Source organism: Grus americana, chromosome 1 (assembly GCF_028858705.1).
Source record: "Grus americana isolate bGruAme1 chromosome 1, bGruAme1.mat, whole genome shotgun sequence".
NCBI lineage: Eukaryota > Metazoa > Chordata > Aves > Gruiformes > Gruidae > Grus > Grus americana.
Window position 1 is genome coordinate 32,406,349 of NC_072852.1, and position 17,673 is coordinate 32,424,021.

General features: G+C 39.6%; 1 protein-coding gene across 9 annotated transcripts in view; it reads left to right on the forward strand.

Annotated features, from left to right (window-relative positions):
• Positions 1-28: 28 nt before the first annotated feature.
• PNPLA8 (patatin like phospholipase domain containing 8) overlaps positions 29-17,673 on the forward strand; it is a 45,566-nt gene continuing 27,921 nt past the window's right edge. The window contains exons 1-7 of one of the 9 annotated variants that reach the window (XM_054812210.1): positions 29-241; positions 1,345-1,417; positions 1,704-2,561; positions 3,363-3,512; positions 4,742-4,893; positions 6,656-6,750; positions 13,264-13,435. In XM_054812210.1, coding sequence (XP_054668185.1) covers positions 1,728-2,561; positions 3,363-3,512; positions 4,742-4,893; positions 6,656-6,750; positions 13,264-13,435 — 1,403 coding nt within the window. In that variant the 5' untranslated portion in view covers positions 29-241; positions 1,345-1,417; positions 1,704-1,727. Of the gene's footprint in view, positions 242-365; positions 624-1,344; positions 2,562-3,362; positions 3,513-4,741; positions 4,894-6,655; positions 6,751-13,263; positions 13,436-17,673 lie in introns of those variants that run through there. The other 8 variants (XM_054812250.1, XM_054812044.1, XM_054812095.1 and 5 more) reach the window with 8 other exon arrangements.

Consider the following 17,673-nt stretch of genomic DNA (forward strand, 5'->3'; position numbering starts at 1 on the left):
ACGGCGCGTGTCTCAGCTGTTTCCGGCGTGCTGGGCGCGGCGCAGGCGCAGTATCGCGGCCCAGCTCGCTGCTCCGCGCCGCTGTCGTAGTCGCTACCGCCGCCTTCCTGCCCACTCCGCCGGGGTGGCACCGTGCGGGCCGCGGCCCCTGCGGCCGTCCTGCTCGTGAGGGCTGCAGGCCCTGCCTGGCGCTCGGCGGCGGCCCGGGGAGCGGGGGGAGGCGGGAGTCGTTGCCCTGCAGGTACCCGCCGTCGGGCTGGGTCGCGTCGCCCCGGGGGGGGGGGCGTACGGGGAGGGGGGACGGACAGTGAGCGCGTGCCAGGCACGCGGAACTCGCGTGCGTGATGCACGGGTGGGAGTGGACACGTGACGTGGGGCCGCCGCCGCCGGGCAGGGCCGGGGGGGGGTCACACGGGAGGGGACTCGCCGCTTGTTTACGCGGCCGCTCTCGAAATCGTTTCTGCGAAATGGCGCAAGGTAGAAACAACCCGCTCCCCCTCCCGGGGCAGGAGCCGCCCGTGTCCCTATATAGCCCGGCTGCACGGCGGCGTCGGTGACCCAGCAGCTGGGCTGGCGGGCGTGGGACGGGCACGGCGTAGGTTCAGGCAACCGTTGAGCAAACCGTAAGTAACGACGCTCCTGCCTGCAGCGGTATCGCCTCTGCTGTTGCGTTGTCGTCGGCCTACGCTGACGTTAGCTTGCCTAACCCCCTCTGGCGCTTGTCACAGGAGCTAGAGGAGGCTGAGCTTGCCGTTTAGGCAAATAATGGATTTGCACCTGCGGTTTCAGCGCAACTCTTGCATACGGTGTAAAACTCTGATCCGCCCCAGACACACCTGTGTTTTCCTGGTAGAGTAAGGATTATATGCTGCCCTTAGCTCGTAGGATAGGAACGTTTTGTTGAACCTGTGGCTTGATACTGAAGCTTTGCTCAAAGGATTGGTGTTCTTTCTCCCTGGGAGGAATTCTGCCTTAGGGCTGAAAGTTTCATTTGAAATTTGGTCTCTGTACAAGTAAATTTGCTAAAGAGATACAAATTCCTCTTCATTGGAAAGACTGGCAAGAAATTTTGTGTGTGTCACTAAATGCTTTCAACAAGTGTTGCATATTGGCCAAGATGGACTTAAACTGGCCTTTAAGGAATAACATGTTGAAATTAAAATGTTGGGATGTCACTGCCAAATGTCCTGAGCAGTAGATATTCCCATGAGATTATTTAATTTGAGTGTTTATCTATGTTTATTGAAAGAGTAAATAAGCTGTATCTGCTTTAAGCAGCTCTGTGCTTTTAGTTTAACTTGTTACTGGTTTTGGGTTTCCATTGTTGTTGTTTTTCTTTTTCAGATAACACCGTGATATGAGACTTACTTACTGAAATATATTTTCTGGGATGAAGTAGACAAGCAACATAGAAAAGGTGTAATTATTTATAAGTAATGACAGTTCATTTATCTTTAGACGCATATTTGTTCTTTGTGATTAACCCAAAAAGTCTGTGGTGGAAGCAGAGAAACAAATACCTGTATTTGTATAGACCTAAAGTCTGCTGGAGAATAAATCATGCCATTCACCAGAGAGTTTTTCATACAAGCGAGCCTCGGTGTAAATGGGCCAGAAGCAGAACATTTTGGTATAACAAATACATTTACAGCCATGACTTTTTATACTACAGAGTTTCTAAACTTCTAACTTCTTCTTCCAAGGGACTTGCAAAAGTGAACAATCGCATGTCACGAATTAAGAATACTATAGAATCTGTTTCAAAGGCAGTGTCTGGTACTCACAGTGAACTGGTTTCACGGATAGCTCGATTAAAGTCACACTCAGGTACTCTGGGAAAAGCAAGTAAAAGTAATGCAGATGCAAATAACATTGATGCAGATCTAGAAAATTATAAACAAGTCACAGATGCCAGAACTCAGGAGGATTGCAACAGAGGCCTAGCTGCAAAGAAATCCACTTATGCAAGTGAAAACTCAGAGTCTATGTTAGTAAGTTCAGATGGCACTTACCAAGATACTCCAGAAGATTCAGTGTCTGCTAAAAACCACCTTTTTCATATAAGCTACTTTTCTACCAATTTTGGAGAGACTTACAGCTTCGTAGCTGATCATATCAACTGGTACTTTAATAATAATTCTGTTATGGATCAAGAGAAAAAAAGGAGTGTGTTATTACAGGACTCTAAAAGTGAAGAGAGGAATAAGCTTGATTCATCAGAAACTACTGTAACGAGTGAGGAAAAGACAGTGGATTCAGCAGCTACTTTAGCTCCTGAAGCAGAGACTCTGGGCGCTGAAAAGACAAATACTTCTCTTCCAGTTTCCACTAAAAAAAGTATTGCAAACTTTCTTTCATATCCCAGTAACAGTGTACAAGCTTTTGTAGACAGTTACATTGGTGGGTTGGTTCCCAAGTTAAGATCCGATACGAAAGTTGTTTCACAAGAAAGGAGCAAACAGCCCGAACAAGAAGCGTCTGAGAAAGATGAGGAGGACAAAGCAAAAGAGGCTAAGACTGCAGAAGAGAGGGAAAAGCATCTGTCTCTTCAGAGAGAAAAGGCAAGTCTTTGTTTGGTGTTATATAATTTCTATATATATTTTGTACAGGTGTATGTATATAGTATACACGTATATATACCTATATGTAAACTTACATGTATATAAATACATATATACTTGCATAAGTATATACCTATGTATGTACTTACAGAAGTACATATGTCCTTATATAAACAGGCATATATGTATATACACATATATGAAACTATATAAATGTATAAATACATACTATATGCAAGATTACATATACATATATGTTCTTATAAATAAGCATATATGTGTGTATACATATGTAAAAATGTGTATATACTTTTAATATAAGTACATACATGTATATGTAAGTTTATAAAGTGTATATATTCATACGTGTCTGTACGGTGTATATATATGTAGTTCATATGTAGAGAGAATACATAAATATAGATAGATCTAGTTGCTTTATTTTTTTTTTGTAGTTGCAGTATTCTTACGCTCCTTCATGGTCCAAATACTATGATTTCAGAGTTGCCACTATGATTTCAGAGTTGCCCTGAAAACACATCTGAGTACCTGCTGGCACATGTTTGTTTGGTGCTTTGTTGCTCTGAGCCCCTTTATTTTTCCAGTAAACAAATAATCAAAAGGTGTCCTGTTTATGTTTAAGCAATGCTTATTTGGAGCCTGTAGCAGATCTCTAGTACAACATGCTGTCTGTTACTTCTGAGAAACCTTAAAATAACAATTTGGAATGAGTCTTGACAAATTTTACACATTTCTTAGAGTAGTTTTATGTTACTTGTATAACTTTATCTTTTTTTTTAGATTATTGCAAGAGTGAGTATTGATAACAGGACTCGAGCTTTAGTTCAAGCCCTCCGAAGATCCTCTAATCAAAGAGTCTGTATCAGCAGGGTTGAAGAACTGACCTATCATCTTCTAGAATTTCCAGAGAGCAGAGGAGTTGCAATTAAGGTACAAATAGTTTTTATGCTTAGACAAAGAATAAGTATCTGACAGACAATTTGCATAGAATAACATAAAACTTTCTTCTGTGCTTTTGTGGGCTAGTTGTATTTTCTGTTTGTAAAGATTACAATGCGAATGTCTCTATAGCTATTTTTTGTAGCTTGTTCAAGCAGATTTGTATGCAAACTATCAGTAGTTTAGCTAAAGACTTAAGATTGCAGTGTTTAATTTAGAAGCGTGCAGCATTGTCATGTGGATAGATGATATAGCTTAGTGTAGTGGTAGATGAAGGTCGTACATTGTGTCCTCTGTCGTAATTGACCAGATGGGAATGTACTGTACAGTTGATCTGCATATGCACAACAGTTTTTATGCTTGTTTGCATGCTTCCTTCGAAGAGAGATGACGAGAGTGGAGTGTAACCATCAAATAAGTTCATGTAATCTAGTCCTACTCATTCTGTTTTCCTTCAGTGAGAGGACAGGAGGTGGGTGGTAGACTATTCTAGTGCTACTAGCCAAATCACAGCATTTGTCAGTCTCATGCCGCAAGATGTGACAGATGTGTGACATAGATTGTAGAACTGCTAGAAAAGAGATCTTTGGGAGTGCAGGTCAGATAAATCATCCAGGCAGGGTATGGGTTGGGCGTCCACATGAATAGATGTGAATTATTTTATTATGAATGAGTACATTCATGACTACCATTTTGATTATAATACTCTGTATCTTTGTGATAATAATTGTATATTTAAAAATTACGTAGTATATTATGTAGGAAGAATTTTAAATTTTTTTTTTTGTTTTAATATAAGTGAACTTAGAAGGCATTTCCTGTTTTGAAGCAGTGTGATACTTAGCAAAATCTGGGCTTTTAGCTATACTTGGTGTGCCCCCTGCTTGAGTTTGTATTTGGTCAGTGTGACTTTAAAGTCGATAAAACTAAACTGCTGGTAAATATAGCTTTTCTAGCTATTGAAAAGATTTACATTTCATCTTGATAGTTTAATTCTGATAATTAGTTACTTTAGCAATGAAGCATGTATGACATAATATTGTTCTTTCTCTCCCTTGTTAGAAAGATGGATGGGTAAATACAGATTTAAAGAACTTTTCTTCTGGGTTTAACTACTATATTACTTTAAGTCTTAAAGTGCCAAACTAGTAAATTTAAGCATGGATTTTTTTTGGTATAAACATATAGTTAGAATGAAATATCTTTGTGTTTATCAATAGGAAAAATTAATCCCATGCCTACTGCGACTGAGACAGGCAAATGACGAAAGTCTTCAGGCTGCTGTTCGAGAGACTTTAGCTATAATTGGATATACAGACCCTGTGAAAGGCTGGGGAGTTCGAGTCCTTGCTATTGATGGAGGAGGGACAAGGTAAAACCTCTGGGTTTTTTATATGCTTGTAGCCTTTTTCATACTGTAACTGGAAATAAAATTTTAGTTTCTCTTTGATATGTTTGTGCCTAAAGATGTGATTTATGATTTACAGTTCTGTTACATTTGACTATTCAAGGGATGGGTATTATTTTTGTATGTGTTTGTGCTTTAATTTCTATGCCTTTGTAGTCCTGTGATGCTGAAATTACCCGTTTAAAGTTGGCTACACACTTAAGTGCTTGGATTGGCTCTTTCTCCTTTTGGAAGTAAGTTAAACGGTTATTTGAGTTAGTCTGCTCACAAGTCTAATCTCAGAAATACAAAATTGGTGTGAAATGCTGGAAGTAGTTTATACTCCTATGATTGTGTTGACTTAGTGATACAAAAAATGTTCTTGTACTTGTCTGGAGGGTGACCTGCCTTAGCAGGACTGGTCTTGTATGAAAGAATGAATCGGCTAGTGGTGAAAGGTACTCTAGCCATGCTCTTGATTTATGTATCTTCTACAATGACCACTTTTTTTTTTAATTTATGCACCACATGTCCTGAATTACCTGTGCTCTCATTCTGCATGAATTTATGCACCTATCACAATTTGTAAAGAGTAGTAGTAGAAGCACGTTAATTAAAGTTGAAGTATGACGTTTACTAAAAGCTGTGTTTTCAGGCATATTTGAAGATATCTTGTTGGCAAATATTTACTGATTGACAAATCTTTATTGGTAGACAGTGAAGTATGAAGTCATTGCACAAATACAGTTTCATGAACTCTTTGTTTCTCCATAGTATTTCTTTACTTGCATCAAAATCAGTTGTCTGCAGTAAGGAGTAAGCGTACATCACAACTTGAACATTTGTGTTTTCAAAAGTTCATTGTAAACCATAAAGATTTCACAAGAAAGAAAGATGCAATGTGTATTAATAAAGTGTGTTAATTTTTCTGTTGGATTTCTAGGGGAGCGACATTAGAAGACACCTTATCTTTAGAAAGTGGTATCTACATCTATAACACTAAATTAACGAGTCCAGAGAGTGACCCTGAGTACTGACTGTACTGTCAGAGCTGTTGGGCCGCTTAGTTGATGTGTTCGGCTAGTTATAGTTTTGGACTCTTCAGCACAGGCCAGGACAGATTTGAGGGCAGCATGCAGGAGCTGCCGTTCTCAGCAGAATATGTTGGCAAGATGGTACTTGGTTTGGTGCTTCTTTTGCCAAACACAGTTCTCTAGCTCTAGCTCAGCAGAGTTAGCGTGTTTGAATGCCAGATGCTCTTGTTTGATGCTATAGAAGCACAAGTATGGTCTGGACTGCATCATTCCCAGTATTTCAGACACATTGAATTGAGGCAAAAAACCCACAGAAAAATACAATGTCCCAAGGGGCATTATATAGCCTGGTTAAGACCAAACTTTTAAGTGCTGCGTGGTGTGGATGCAGCTAAAATCTATCCTGAGTCTATATCTACAGATGAGGTTCATCCCTGAGCCTTTGCTGCAAAACAGTATGGCTACAAAGCAATATTGCTGTACCTGTTGAGTATTATTTTTGGTATGCCTGAGTATGTCATTTACATTTAGTATTCATCATTCCATTTTAATTGTGTTCTGCTACTCTTTCATTCCCTGAAATAGTCAGGATTCTTACTGTTGTAATTATTCAGTTATAATTAGTTATAATTAAGCAAAGGTGGCTTAATTAGAACTATGTAAGGTAAAACTACCATTGTATGTGAAGGGTGGGTTGTTTTTTTTTGTTTCAGGGGTTTAGTTGCACTTCAGACTCTACGGAAACTAGAAGAACTGACTGGAAAGCCGGTTCATCAACTTTTTGACTACATTTGTGGTGTAAGCACAGGTAATCAAGCCACACATTGGAATTTTGCTATCAATGTAGTAAAAGAATATCTGAGAATAAGTGTAGATTTTGCAGACCTTAGTGGTTTCTGACTTTGAGTGTAAGCTGGGAAAGTACAAGTGTGATTTCTGAAGTCTTTCGTTTTCCTTCTCAGTAAGAGCTTTGGGTGATTCATGATATGCTTGTAACTTCAAAGTGATTTGTCATTTTTTTCAACGAATGTGAAACCTTCATTTTGCACACAGATACCTTAGATGTTTATGGGGCTTTACAGACAACCAATGTAATGTCCCTCAGGGACTGATACTGGGCCAGTGGTGTTTCCTGTCTTTATTAATGCCCTGCACACCAGGACAGAGTGTGCCTGTAGCAAGATCTTGGATGATACTAAATTAGAGGAACTGGTCAGTACAGTGACATCCTCTGATCAGATCGACTGGAGAAATGGCTTGACAGGAACCACCTAAGGTTCGGTAACACCAAGTACCAAGCCCTCCGTCTGAGGTGGACTGACTGGCTAGAAACCAGTTTTGCAGAAAAAGACCCGCTCCTGCTGCAAGAAGTTGAACATGAATCATCAGTGTACCCGTGCAGCAAAGAAAGCTGACCACATGTTGGCTTGTATGTGCAAGAACGTACCCAACAGATGAAGGGTCTTTGGCCACTGTTTGTCAAGTTTTAGGCTCCTCAGTAGACCCTTAATCTTTTGGATATGTTCTTGTACAGGCTGGGTGAGTCTGGCAGAGGGCCAAGTAGATGGTCAGGGAATTGAAGGTCATGACATATAGGGAGTGAGGGCAAGAACTGGGTTTATTCAGCCTTGAGAAACCAAGGAGGAGGCCTTATTGTTGTTTCACCTAATAGGAAAACACGGAGAAGGTGGAGCTAGACTCTTCTTGAAGGTGCACAGTGATAGGAGAAATGCCAACAGACAAGTTGGAATATGGGAAATTACAATTCGGTATAAGGAATCATGTTTTCCTTGCAAGGATGGTCAGACACTGGAACGAGCTGCCTGCATAACGCTGTGGAATCTACATCCCTGGAGATGTTCAAAACTCGGTTGAACAAGTCCTGAGTAACCTGTTCTAATTGAACCTGGTTGAACAGGAGGTTGGACTAGATGACCTCTAGAGGTCCTTCCCAGCCTTAATTGCTCTGTGACTCAGTGATAAGTTACTCCTCCCTAGCAAGCAGGAAACTCTAAAGCATAAATTTCTTTTGAAAAGACAGTCATCTCTTTTGGAAGTGATGCTAGACCAGTGGCAGCATAATGCTGATTTCTAACATAAGGCGTATGCTGTAGTTCAATAGCTCAGTATCCTTTAGAAACTCAAATTCTTCTGTTTTCTTCTTTTTTTTAACTACAGTTGAGTATACTGTTTAATTCAGAAATAATATCAAATGCAGATCACCATGACTAGATATAATGTTTGTGTTTCCAGAGATTTGTTTAGTGGGCTCAAAATAGTAGAGGAGAGGAGAATGCTTAGGTCCGCTAGACAGAATTTGTTTGTAGGCACAATATAGTTCCCTGTTTTACATTTTCAATAGTCTTTGAAAAAAATCCTTTGTTAACTTAGCAGTCAGTGGTTGTTTCTTTGGAACATAGTTTCACTACCCAAACACTTCTCTGTCTCCTTCATTTGGTAGAGAGGCCTGGTGTTCTCAATTCGATCCGGCTGCTCTGATTAGAACTAACTTAATTCTTCACTAGATTTTGGGGTTTGTACTGCTAGCAAGTACTTAACGTGTTCTTTTAAGCTTTGTTTACACTATTGAGCTTTTGTCTGTGGTAGTCCAGCTTGCAATAATAGGTGACCAGACATGGCTGGGAGAGGTCGTACATGTCTGTCAGCATGTGCTAGCAGTGTACGTTACCATTTCAATTTGTGTTGATGGTACGTATGCCAATAGGATTTGCAGAAGCTTGCAGCTGGATGAGTTGTGGTTTATAAGAGTGATGTGTTAAATGAAAGGAAGGATGCCTCTTGTGCATTACAGTTCTTCTTTTCTGCTGTGCTTTTCATCTCTTACTATCATCTGGCTGTTTTGCCTTTGAGGTTTAGAAATAATCAGTTTGCTGTGAACTCAGCATTACAGAGCCTGTCTTTGTAGTTAGCTTTGCTGTACTTCACTGGTGGTCATAGGGTGTAAATGCAGGTGGTGGCAGAGAAAGATCACTGCAATGATGCTGTAATGGGCCCTTCATACTTAGTCACCTGCCTATTGCTGAGCACAATATCTGGGCATGGAGGCACCAGAAGATCCGCAAACACATGCAGTGCAGTGATGGCCACTGAAATTTTCTTCTGTGCAACCAAGTTAATATAAATTCTGTACTGAGTTTGTGCCTGTTCTGTGCAAAAACCCAAAGATAAAAGCAAGATGGCTGAGGGGAGGAGGTGCTGTTGCCCCATGAGCTCAGCTGCTGGGAGCTCTGTATGTGAGGGTGGTTATCACTGTTGTCCAGAGTATGACATGCTTTTATAGATGCACAGAACCCATTGAGGATAACTTACCTGCAGGTGTGCTGAGGATGTGGCTTCTATGTTCTTTTCATTGCTCATGAGGTCTCCACATATATCAAAGATACTTCTTAGTATTGGTGCACTTACGATTCAGTCAGAGGGAGCAGTTTATAACATCAAGAGTATGTGATCAGGTAAAGTGCATACTACCGCATTTTCAAATGTGCTGGCCTGCTCCAAGAATTTTAAAAATACACTTTTTTCCTAAATTTCTATAATGATTTAATAATTAGTGGCATTCAGGTGCATTATATGAGGGATTCGATCATTGACATACTGCGATGAAAACTTAATCTAAGCATGTTGTTTTCCAGTGCATTTTTTTACAAAGACATCTGAATTGTACTTTGATCATCAATTTTGGATGTATGTGAAATTTGTATAAGGACTTCACACAAGGATATTCTCCCAAAATTTTTCTTCCAAGCTGTTGAGAACAATATAGGGCTAGTGTCCCCATGTATTCTCCCAGCCTTCAGTGGTTTGCAGATTAAGAGCCTCCTTAAACAAAGCCAGCATCTCTCTGTGTTGATGTTTTGGTTGGTTTTTTCCCCCCATGATTTCTTTCCAGTTATGAAATACATTTTGCACACCTTTCTGATGGAAGTATTTTTTTTTCAGGAGAACTCATAAATAAGACAAGTCATGGTAGTATAGAGCTGGAAGCATCCTTAGGAGGTTATCTTGTTTCCCAAGGGAATGATCAGCCATGTGTGTTTCACTGCTGACAGTTGTCTAAGATTTTGAATCATGTCAGATCTCTTCAGAAAATCTGTTCTAGTGATCTGCTATCTTTACATTCGGAAAAAAAAATTCCAAATGTCTAATGTGGATCTTCCTGTTGCAGTTCAAATTTGTTTCTTCTTGTCCTGACTCCCCAGGAACATGGATAACAGATTCTTTCCTGATTCTTTGCCACAGCCGTCTGTGCATTTAAAAGCTTTTGTCATAGCCTGTTTACTCAGGCTTTCCTTATAGACCAATTTCCTTGGCCTGTGATTGGGTTTTGGGGTTTTTTTTGGTGTGTGTGGGTTTTTTTATTTTTCAGTTGGTCCACATCTATTTTGAAGAACATCATTCAGGTGCAGGTATAGCACTTCTGCTGAAGTCTTAATAGTACTGAATTAGAAAGGAATACTTTTGTCTTTCAGGTTGTATTCTTTCCTATCTCATGTCTCATTAGCCATATCTATCCCTGTGTTCTTTAAGATACGCTCCTTGGCCTCCCAGGTTTTATTTAGGTGGGGTTTTTCCCCCCTGAAGTGTTGGCCATCAAGCCTGAGATGGTGGCTGGAGTGTAGGAGTCTGCGATACAGAGCAGGATGCAATGGAAGTGTTAGAAACTTTTTTCACTGGACCATCTGATGTAGTCCAGGCTCTGTCTTTGATTTTGACCTTATTCTCCTGTGAGCATCTCGTTATCATCCAGCAGGTTTCAGCAAAGCCCTTTAAGGTGTACCTTGACTCTTGCATTCTCTACTGCCACTTGTGGACTGATGTGGACTGCAGGTTTTGGTGCTGTTTCTCAGGAAGTAAAGTGAAAATGAGTTTGCATTTGGTATGAATTTTGGCTCTTTGGCTTTGAAACTGCTCCCCAAAATAGCAAATGCATTGGCCTTCTATGATGGGCTTACAGCGTTGGTGGATAAGGGAAGGGCAACTGACATCATCTACCTGGACTTGTGCAAGGCATTTGACACTGTCCTGCATGACATCCTTGTCTCTAAATTGGAGAGACATGGATTCGATGGACGGACCGCTCGGTGGATAAGGAATTGGCTGGGTGATCACACTCAAAGAGTTGTGGTCAACGGCTCAGTGTCCAAGTGGAGAACAGTGACGAATGGCGTTCCTCAGGGGTCGGTACTGGGACCGGCACTGTTTAACATCTTGGTGGGTGACATGGACAGTGGGATCGAGTGCACCCTCAGCAAGTTTGCCGACGACACCAAGCTGTGTGGTGTGGTTGACACGCTGGAGGGAAGGGATGCCATCCAGAGGGACCTTGACAGGCTGGATAGGTGGGCCTGTGTGAACCGCATGAAGTTCAACAAGGCCAAGTGCAAGGTCCTGCACGTGGGTCGGTGCAGTCCCAAGCACGACTATAGGCTGGGCGAGGAATGGATTGAAAGCAGCCCCGAGGAGAAGGACTTGGGGGTATTGATTGATGAGAAGCTCAACATGAGCGAGCAGTGTGCGCCTGCAGCCCAGAAAGCCAACCGTGTCCTGGGCTGCATCAAAAGCAGTGTGACCAGCAGGTCGAGGGAGGTGATCCTGCCCTTCTACTCTGCTCTTGTGAGACCCCACCTGGAGTACTGCATCCAGCTCTGGGGGCCCCAGTACAGGAGAGACATGGAGCTGTTGGAGCACATCCAGAGGAGGGCCACGAAGCTGATCAGAGGGCTGGAGCACCTCTCCTATGAGGACAGGCTGAGAGAGTTGGGGTTGTTCAGCCTGGAGAAGAGAAGGCTCTGGGGAGATCTAATTGCGGCTTTCCAGTACCTGAAGGGGCCTACAGGAAAGCTGGTGAGGGACTGTTTATCAGGGAGTGTAGTGACAGGACAAGGGGTAATGGGTTTAAGCTGAAGGAGGGTCGATTTAGATTCGATGTTAGAAAGAAATTCTTTACTGTGTGGGTGGTGAGGTACTGGAACAGGTTGCCCAGAGAGGTTGTGGATGCCCCCTCCCTGGAAGTGTTTAAGACCAGGTTGGATGAGGCTTTGGGCAACGTGGTCTAGTGGAGGGTGTCCCTGCCCATGGCAGGGGGGTTGGAACTAGATGATCTTTGAGGTCCCTTTGAACCCAAACCGTTCTATGATTCTATGACACATTATCGATTTGGTGCTGGAGAGTTAAGAGGAAAAGAAGGTAGCAGAAGATTTGCATGATTCAGGAAAATGGTGTTTCTCTGCTGCTAGATGTTTAGTCTGTGCTGAATACAGGCATTTGATGATTTGGCAGTTGAGTAAGTTTCTCTGGATGAAACTTTGATGTGTCAAGTAGGCCCAGGTTATATTAAGCATGTGTGTTGCATTTTAAAAAAATGAGGCCATCAATCCTCTGATGCTCAGCTATCATGGTTGTGAGAGCAAAAGAAGCTTGGAAGCCATGTTTCCTTTAAAGCCATCTGTAACTTTCCCTATGTAGTTCTTTCTGCATATGTGTTTTATTCTTGCTTTATTTCTAGAATTTACTCCTTTTTAAATTAATTTTATTCAAACCTATTGCATTCATTTCCAAATTGGAAAAATTGTGTTATCCTAATTATTCCTAATGCTTAATTACATGTTTTCACAGTATTGCACAATTGAATTTAAAGGTTGTATATGTCTCTTTCAGCTTAATATATCTAAGAATTGTAGCGATGCGTTAGTTGTATTTTTCCACAGTCTTTTTAATGGTATTGTGCAACCATGCTTTTTCGATACTGTTGTTTTGTTCCTACAAGGGTAGGTCATAATTTTTTTAGGCACACACTAGATGGCAGTGTGTATGAAAGGCTAATTATAAATGATTGCAACCAAATATATTCCAAACTAGTCAAAACTCCCTTCTTTTCACAGAATTTTCCTAGAATTTTTCTTTACTAACTCAAGAGTTTGCCAGATAAAAATATATTTGGAGCATTACTTGTTAATACCACAGCATAGATTTGTCTCACTCATTTCTTCTTCCAAATAAAGCAGTGGATTTAATTTGTTTCCTGCCATATATGTGTTTTCAGGGATGAAATATGCAAAATGAAATAATGCCACTTGTCAGCTTCTCATAGTTCTGTTTTTGAAAGTACACTCTTCCTATTTTGCATATGTCCTTTTAAAACACAGTTTGTGATTTTTGAACGGGAATTTAGTGACATAAATGTCAATCTCCCTTTTTCAAGATAGATATTCTGCTAACCTATGAACCATATTAAATGGTAATCCATCTTTATAATCTTACTCCAGGCTATATTTTACATTTCAAAATATTTCTTTTTCAGGAGCTATATTAGCTTTTATGTTGGGGTTGTTCCATATCCCTCTGGATGATTGTGAAGAACTGTATCGCAAGTTAGGATCAGATGTTTTTAAGCAGAATGTCATTGTTGGAACAGTCAAAATGGGGTGGAGCCACGCCTTTTATGACAGTGATATATGGGAAAAAATGCTCAAGTAAGTAAAAAATGATCAGGTGAAAAATAATATAATGTCTGAGAGCCTTCACTTTTGTTATTGTTTCATTGGTAAGCAAATTCTTAAAACAGCTAGAAAGGATTAGCATATACTTTCATTCTTTTGAAATAGCTGTTTTCATATTTACCAAGACATTGAAAGCCTTTAATGTAATGATTTCTGCTTCTGGGGAGTAAAGTAAGCTTTAGTGCACTGATTTCTGATTATATTCCTGTATGCTTGCCAGCTCTGCTTGATCTGACTCATTATAGATCTGCTACAAATTTTACTAGCCACCTGCTGTGCCTTTTTCCTTATAGGAGACATGGTGAGAAATGATGTGGTGTAGTAGGGTTTTTTAATCCTAGCTGCTATATGGAGGGGTTTTGCCCATTGCTGCTTTCTTTGAAAAAGGAAATCAGTTGTAAGAATTGCGGTGAAAAAGTATCCTCTGTGTCAGAGTTGCCAATGAAACGATGTTTGCTCGTAGATATGTATACACATGCATTAATGGCCATTCAGGAAAAGTCACTGGAAGAAGTTCTTTATATTTATTACAGGTTTTATTACTTAGTTTTATTCATCTGTATTTGTATTGATGGTTCCATTGTTTATAATTTTTAGCAAACTAATGTCATGGTTTCCCAAATGGTGTGAGCTGGCACTGCTACTGAAAGAACTGAAACAACCTTCTCTGAGAGCAAAAGTAAAATGGTAAAAAACTTCTTTGGATAAGTAATGGCAAGTTCCTTTGGGAACATGGTTAATGTGTTTTATGGGATTGAAATAGTTTTTCCTAGACATTATAGTGGGAATACCTGTGCTGCCTGTGTTTTAAGCATCTCACTTTGCTGGAGAGGCTTCCAAGCACTTCTTTGTGCTCTTGCATATTTTTAGGGATAAATGTTCATCAAATGAGTATCGTGAGTTTTTCTTCTCAGGTATCTGGAGTTCTGCTTTTTTTAGAAAAGAGATTTTTCTCTGCCTTCCCTCTTTTCTTTCAGTTGGGCAGGGGAGGAAGTCTAGTGAAAAACAGAATTATCTCATGTGAAATTATTTTATATGCCTTTAATTAAAATGCCATTATTCTTTGCAGCTACATTTAACACGAGGGAGGTAAAGCACTCCTGTGCAATGGACAGAAATCAGGCAATTTATTATATTACCCATAGATTAAATTAAAAATCAAATCTACTGATCAACAACTGACTCTTTGTTGATGTAATCTTGCAGCGTTGAAGGGAGATACTATGCCTACACAACACTTTAAATAAACAGTAGGGATTCCTGTAGGCTTTCTTGTGGTGTGGAAGCCTAGAACCAAGAGGGGAATTCAAAGTTTATATAGCACCTCTTTATGGCAATAAGAAGGTCAGGTCTAACTTTCAGTCATTGCATAGGAAAACTGCTTTATGTTTTGTTTTAAATTTAAAAGCCTTACCTGTACTGGGTGGGGTTTTGTTGTTTAAATGGTGGTAGACTTGTCAGCCTTGCTTGAAATAGAGAATATCCATTTACAATATACAGGCATGCAATATACATTTAACCCTACCATAATATTGATGGTATTATTTTCCATCAGAAAGCATTCTTGCTGAAAATAATTAGGCTAGTGTTGCATGCATTCATGAGGCATATTATAAATTCCATTTCAGAAAATGACAACTGATCTTGATTAACTTTTTTATGCTGAGTGCCGTAGGGAATTGATTTTGTGTCTTACATATATGTTTATTTTAAGTCTTCTTATGTATTCCTTGAATTGCAGTTTGAGGACTGGTTTTAATTAGTTACTTTCATTACTTTGTGCAGAAAATTGTATTTACATATATCGGTCTATGTAATGCTATATTGAATTGCATTTGTAAGAAGAACCTGGCTTATAGTTCGAAGTTTGCTGTTTTCTTTTGACTGTTGCTTACATCTACAATTTTCTTCTTTTACACTGTCTTGAGAAACCACTGGCGAAATTTGGTGAGCAGCTAGAGGTTTTCACAAGCTAACTAAAATCCTGTACTGGGAATTGGTAATCTTGAGAAGCAATCAAGCACTGTATAGAGGGTAGGGTAAAAGTTATGTGTTCTCTGTTGGTAGGAAAATGGAGAATGCATGTGTTCAGGATATCAACTAATACTACTTCAAACCAGTATTTGTTACACAAATTGAAGTATAAATTGAGATTGCTTTGCAGTGACTGGACAGGCAACACATTCTGTACCAGTTAGTCACTCCAGACATACTTAACACATTTTGCAGCATTATCAGTGATGTGTTCCATATCTTTATGGAACACGCAATAAAAGTCTCTCCTGTACTTTTGGTAAGGATTTTTTTTTTGTTGTTAGAAGAGGGTAAAAGTTACAACTTTGTCTTTCAAATTGAATGCTGTTTCTCCAGACTACTTGATTGCACCCTGGCTGTAGCCCGTGTGAATGTTTCTTTAAGCGTATGGTTGGCAATATGTTCTTCATAGCATTATTTCAATAAGTGTTGCAATGTTAGTGATTCAAAGCAATGGAAGAGCAACATTTGTAAAGGAGACTTGTTGTTTAGGTAGGTCATGTCTAGAGGACATAGGTCACAGACAGACACAAACAAAGCAGATAAATGGAAAAATGGGATGGCAAATGAAACTATGTGTAAAGTAATAACCCATGAGTGGAAAAATGCTTACAGGATTTAAACCTTAATATCAAAAGTGATTTGGGTGTTGTCATGGACAGTTTAATGAAACATCTGTATGCTTGTGGTCAAACAAGATGATTCAGTGTGTGATGGCTGGGATTGAAAACACAGAAAATATGATAATGCAGTTATATTAATACATAATACAGTTTCATTTAAAATACTATTTACAGTCCCAGTTACCCCATTTTAGAGAATGTTTCTGTTGCAAGATTGGTAAAATGTAGCCAGTGACCTAAAGATAACTCACACAAAGGAATTGGGACTCTTTATTGTTAAAAAAAGCAAACAAGTTAAAGTGGTAATTTGAGATAGTAAGATATCTTGAGAATTACTGTTCTCATCTTTTCTTCAAGAACAAGGGAGTATTCAATAAAATTAAAATTAGGAGACTTTCTTTTTTAACACAGTATGTGAATAAACTGGAATTAATTGTGTTGTGACTTCAGTAAAGAAAATCATTGAACAGTGAGGCTTGAGAAAGACATTTCTATAATACACAATTACAGTAATAATGCTAGCAAAAAAACTAAAATAAATTTGGTGGTGATATTTTTTATCTTTACACCTTAATGTCTACAGTTGCATACTAGTTTAAGGGATTTCTTGTACCTACTCTGAAGAATCAATTCCTGGCCTTCATAAGAAACAAGATGTGAGAAAATAATTAGTCAGTTTGACAGTTCCTGTAATTAAGCAGTGGATATTGCTTTTGCAGTTTTTTAATCTTTGCATTCAGGGTTTTGGAAAAAGTACCTAATGCAGATATTTAGGAAGAAGTATATGAAAGTGATGCAAATCAGAAGATGTCTTTCATATCTCACCTCTGTCAGTCTAATCTTTTATTTCTGAATACTTCTACTGCACGGTTCTGTGTGCCTTCGTCTCCTTCTGTAATCAATTAGTGAGTGCAGATGGCACTCTACCGCTCCTGGTTGGTGACTGAGAGACTGGAATTAATGCATTTATTGGAAAAAAACCCCACCAAAACAAAACACCAAAACCCAAACTAAACCAGTGCTATTGATGTAAGAATTGTGTCAGTAGCAGTCTTCAGTCATAGGACTAGAAGCTGTTCCCTTCCTTCCTCCCTCTCAGGGACATGTACACAGCCATCCTTCAAACACAGATATCCACTAGTGGAAGAGTAAATTGTTCTACTTCCAAATACAATTTACTGTCTATATTGAGGACTACTGCTATTGTAGCATTTAAAGCTTCTTTTATCTTCTGACCTGACTAGATTGATCAAGGTGTTGTTTTTAACAGTGGAAGCACTACTACCTACTGTCACAGTAGTGCGAGCTATAGATGGATGATCTCTTAACAACAACACATGGAACCACCTTACATAAAAAGTGTGGCAATACTGAAAACCATCTTTGCAGAATAAGGTAGATGCACCACATGTGTTTGTGTGTGCTGTGTACAAGGGGAGGGAGAAGGCTTGCTGATTTAAATGAAAGCCTGTTTGGATGAGCACCCACTCTGTGGAGTTTTATACCTTTTCTGTAAGCAAATCGAAGTTGAAATAGATTCTGATGGGTGATTAT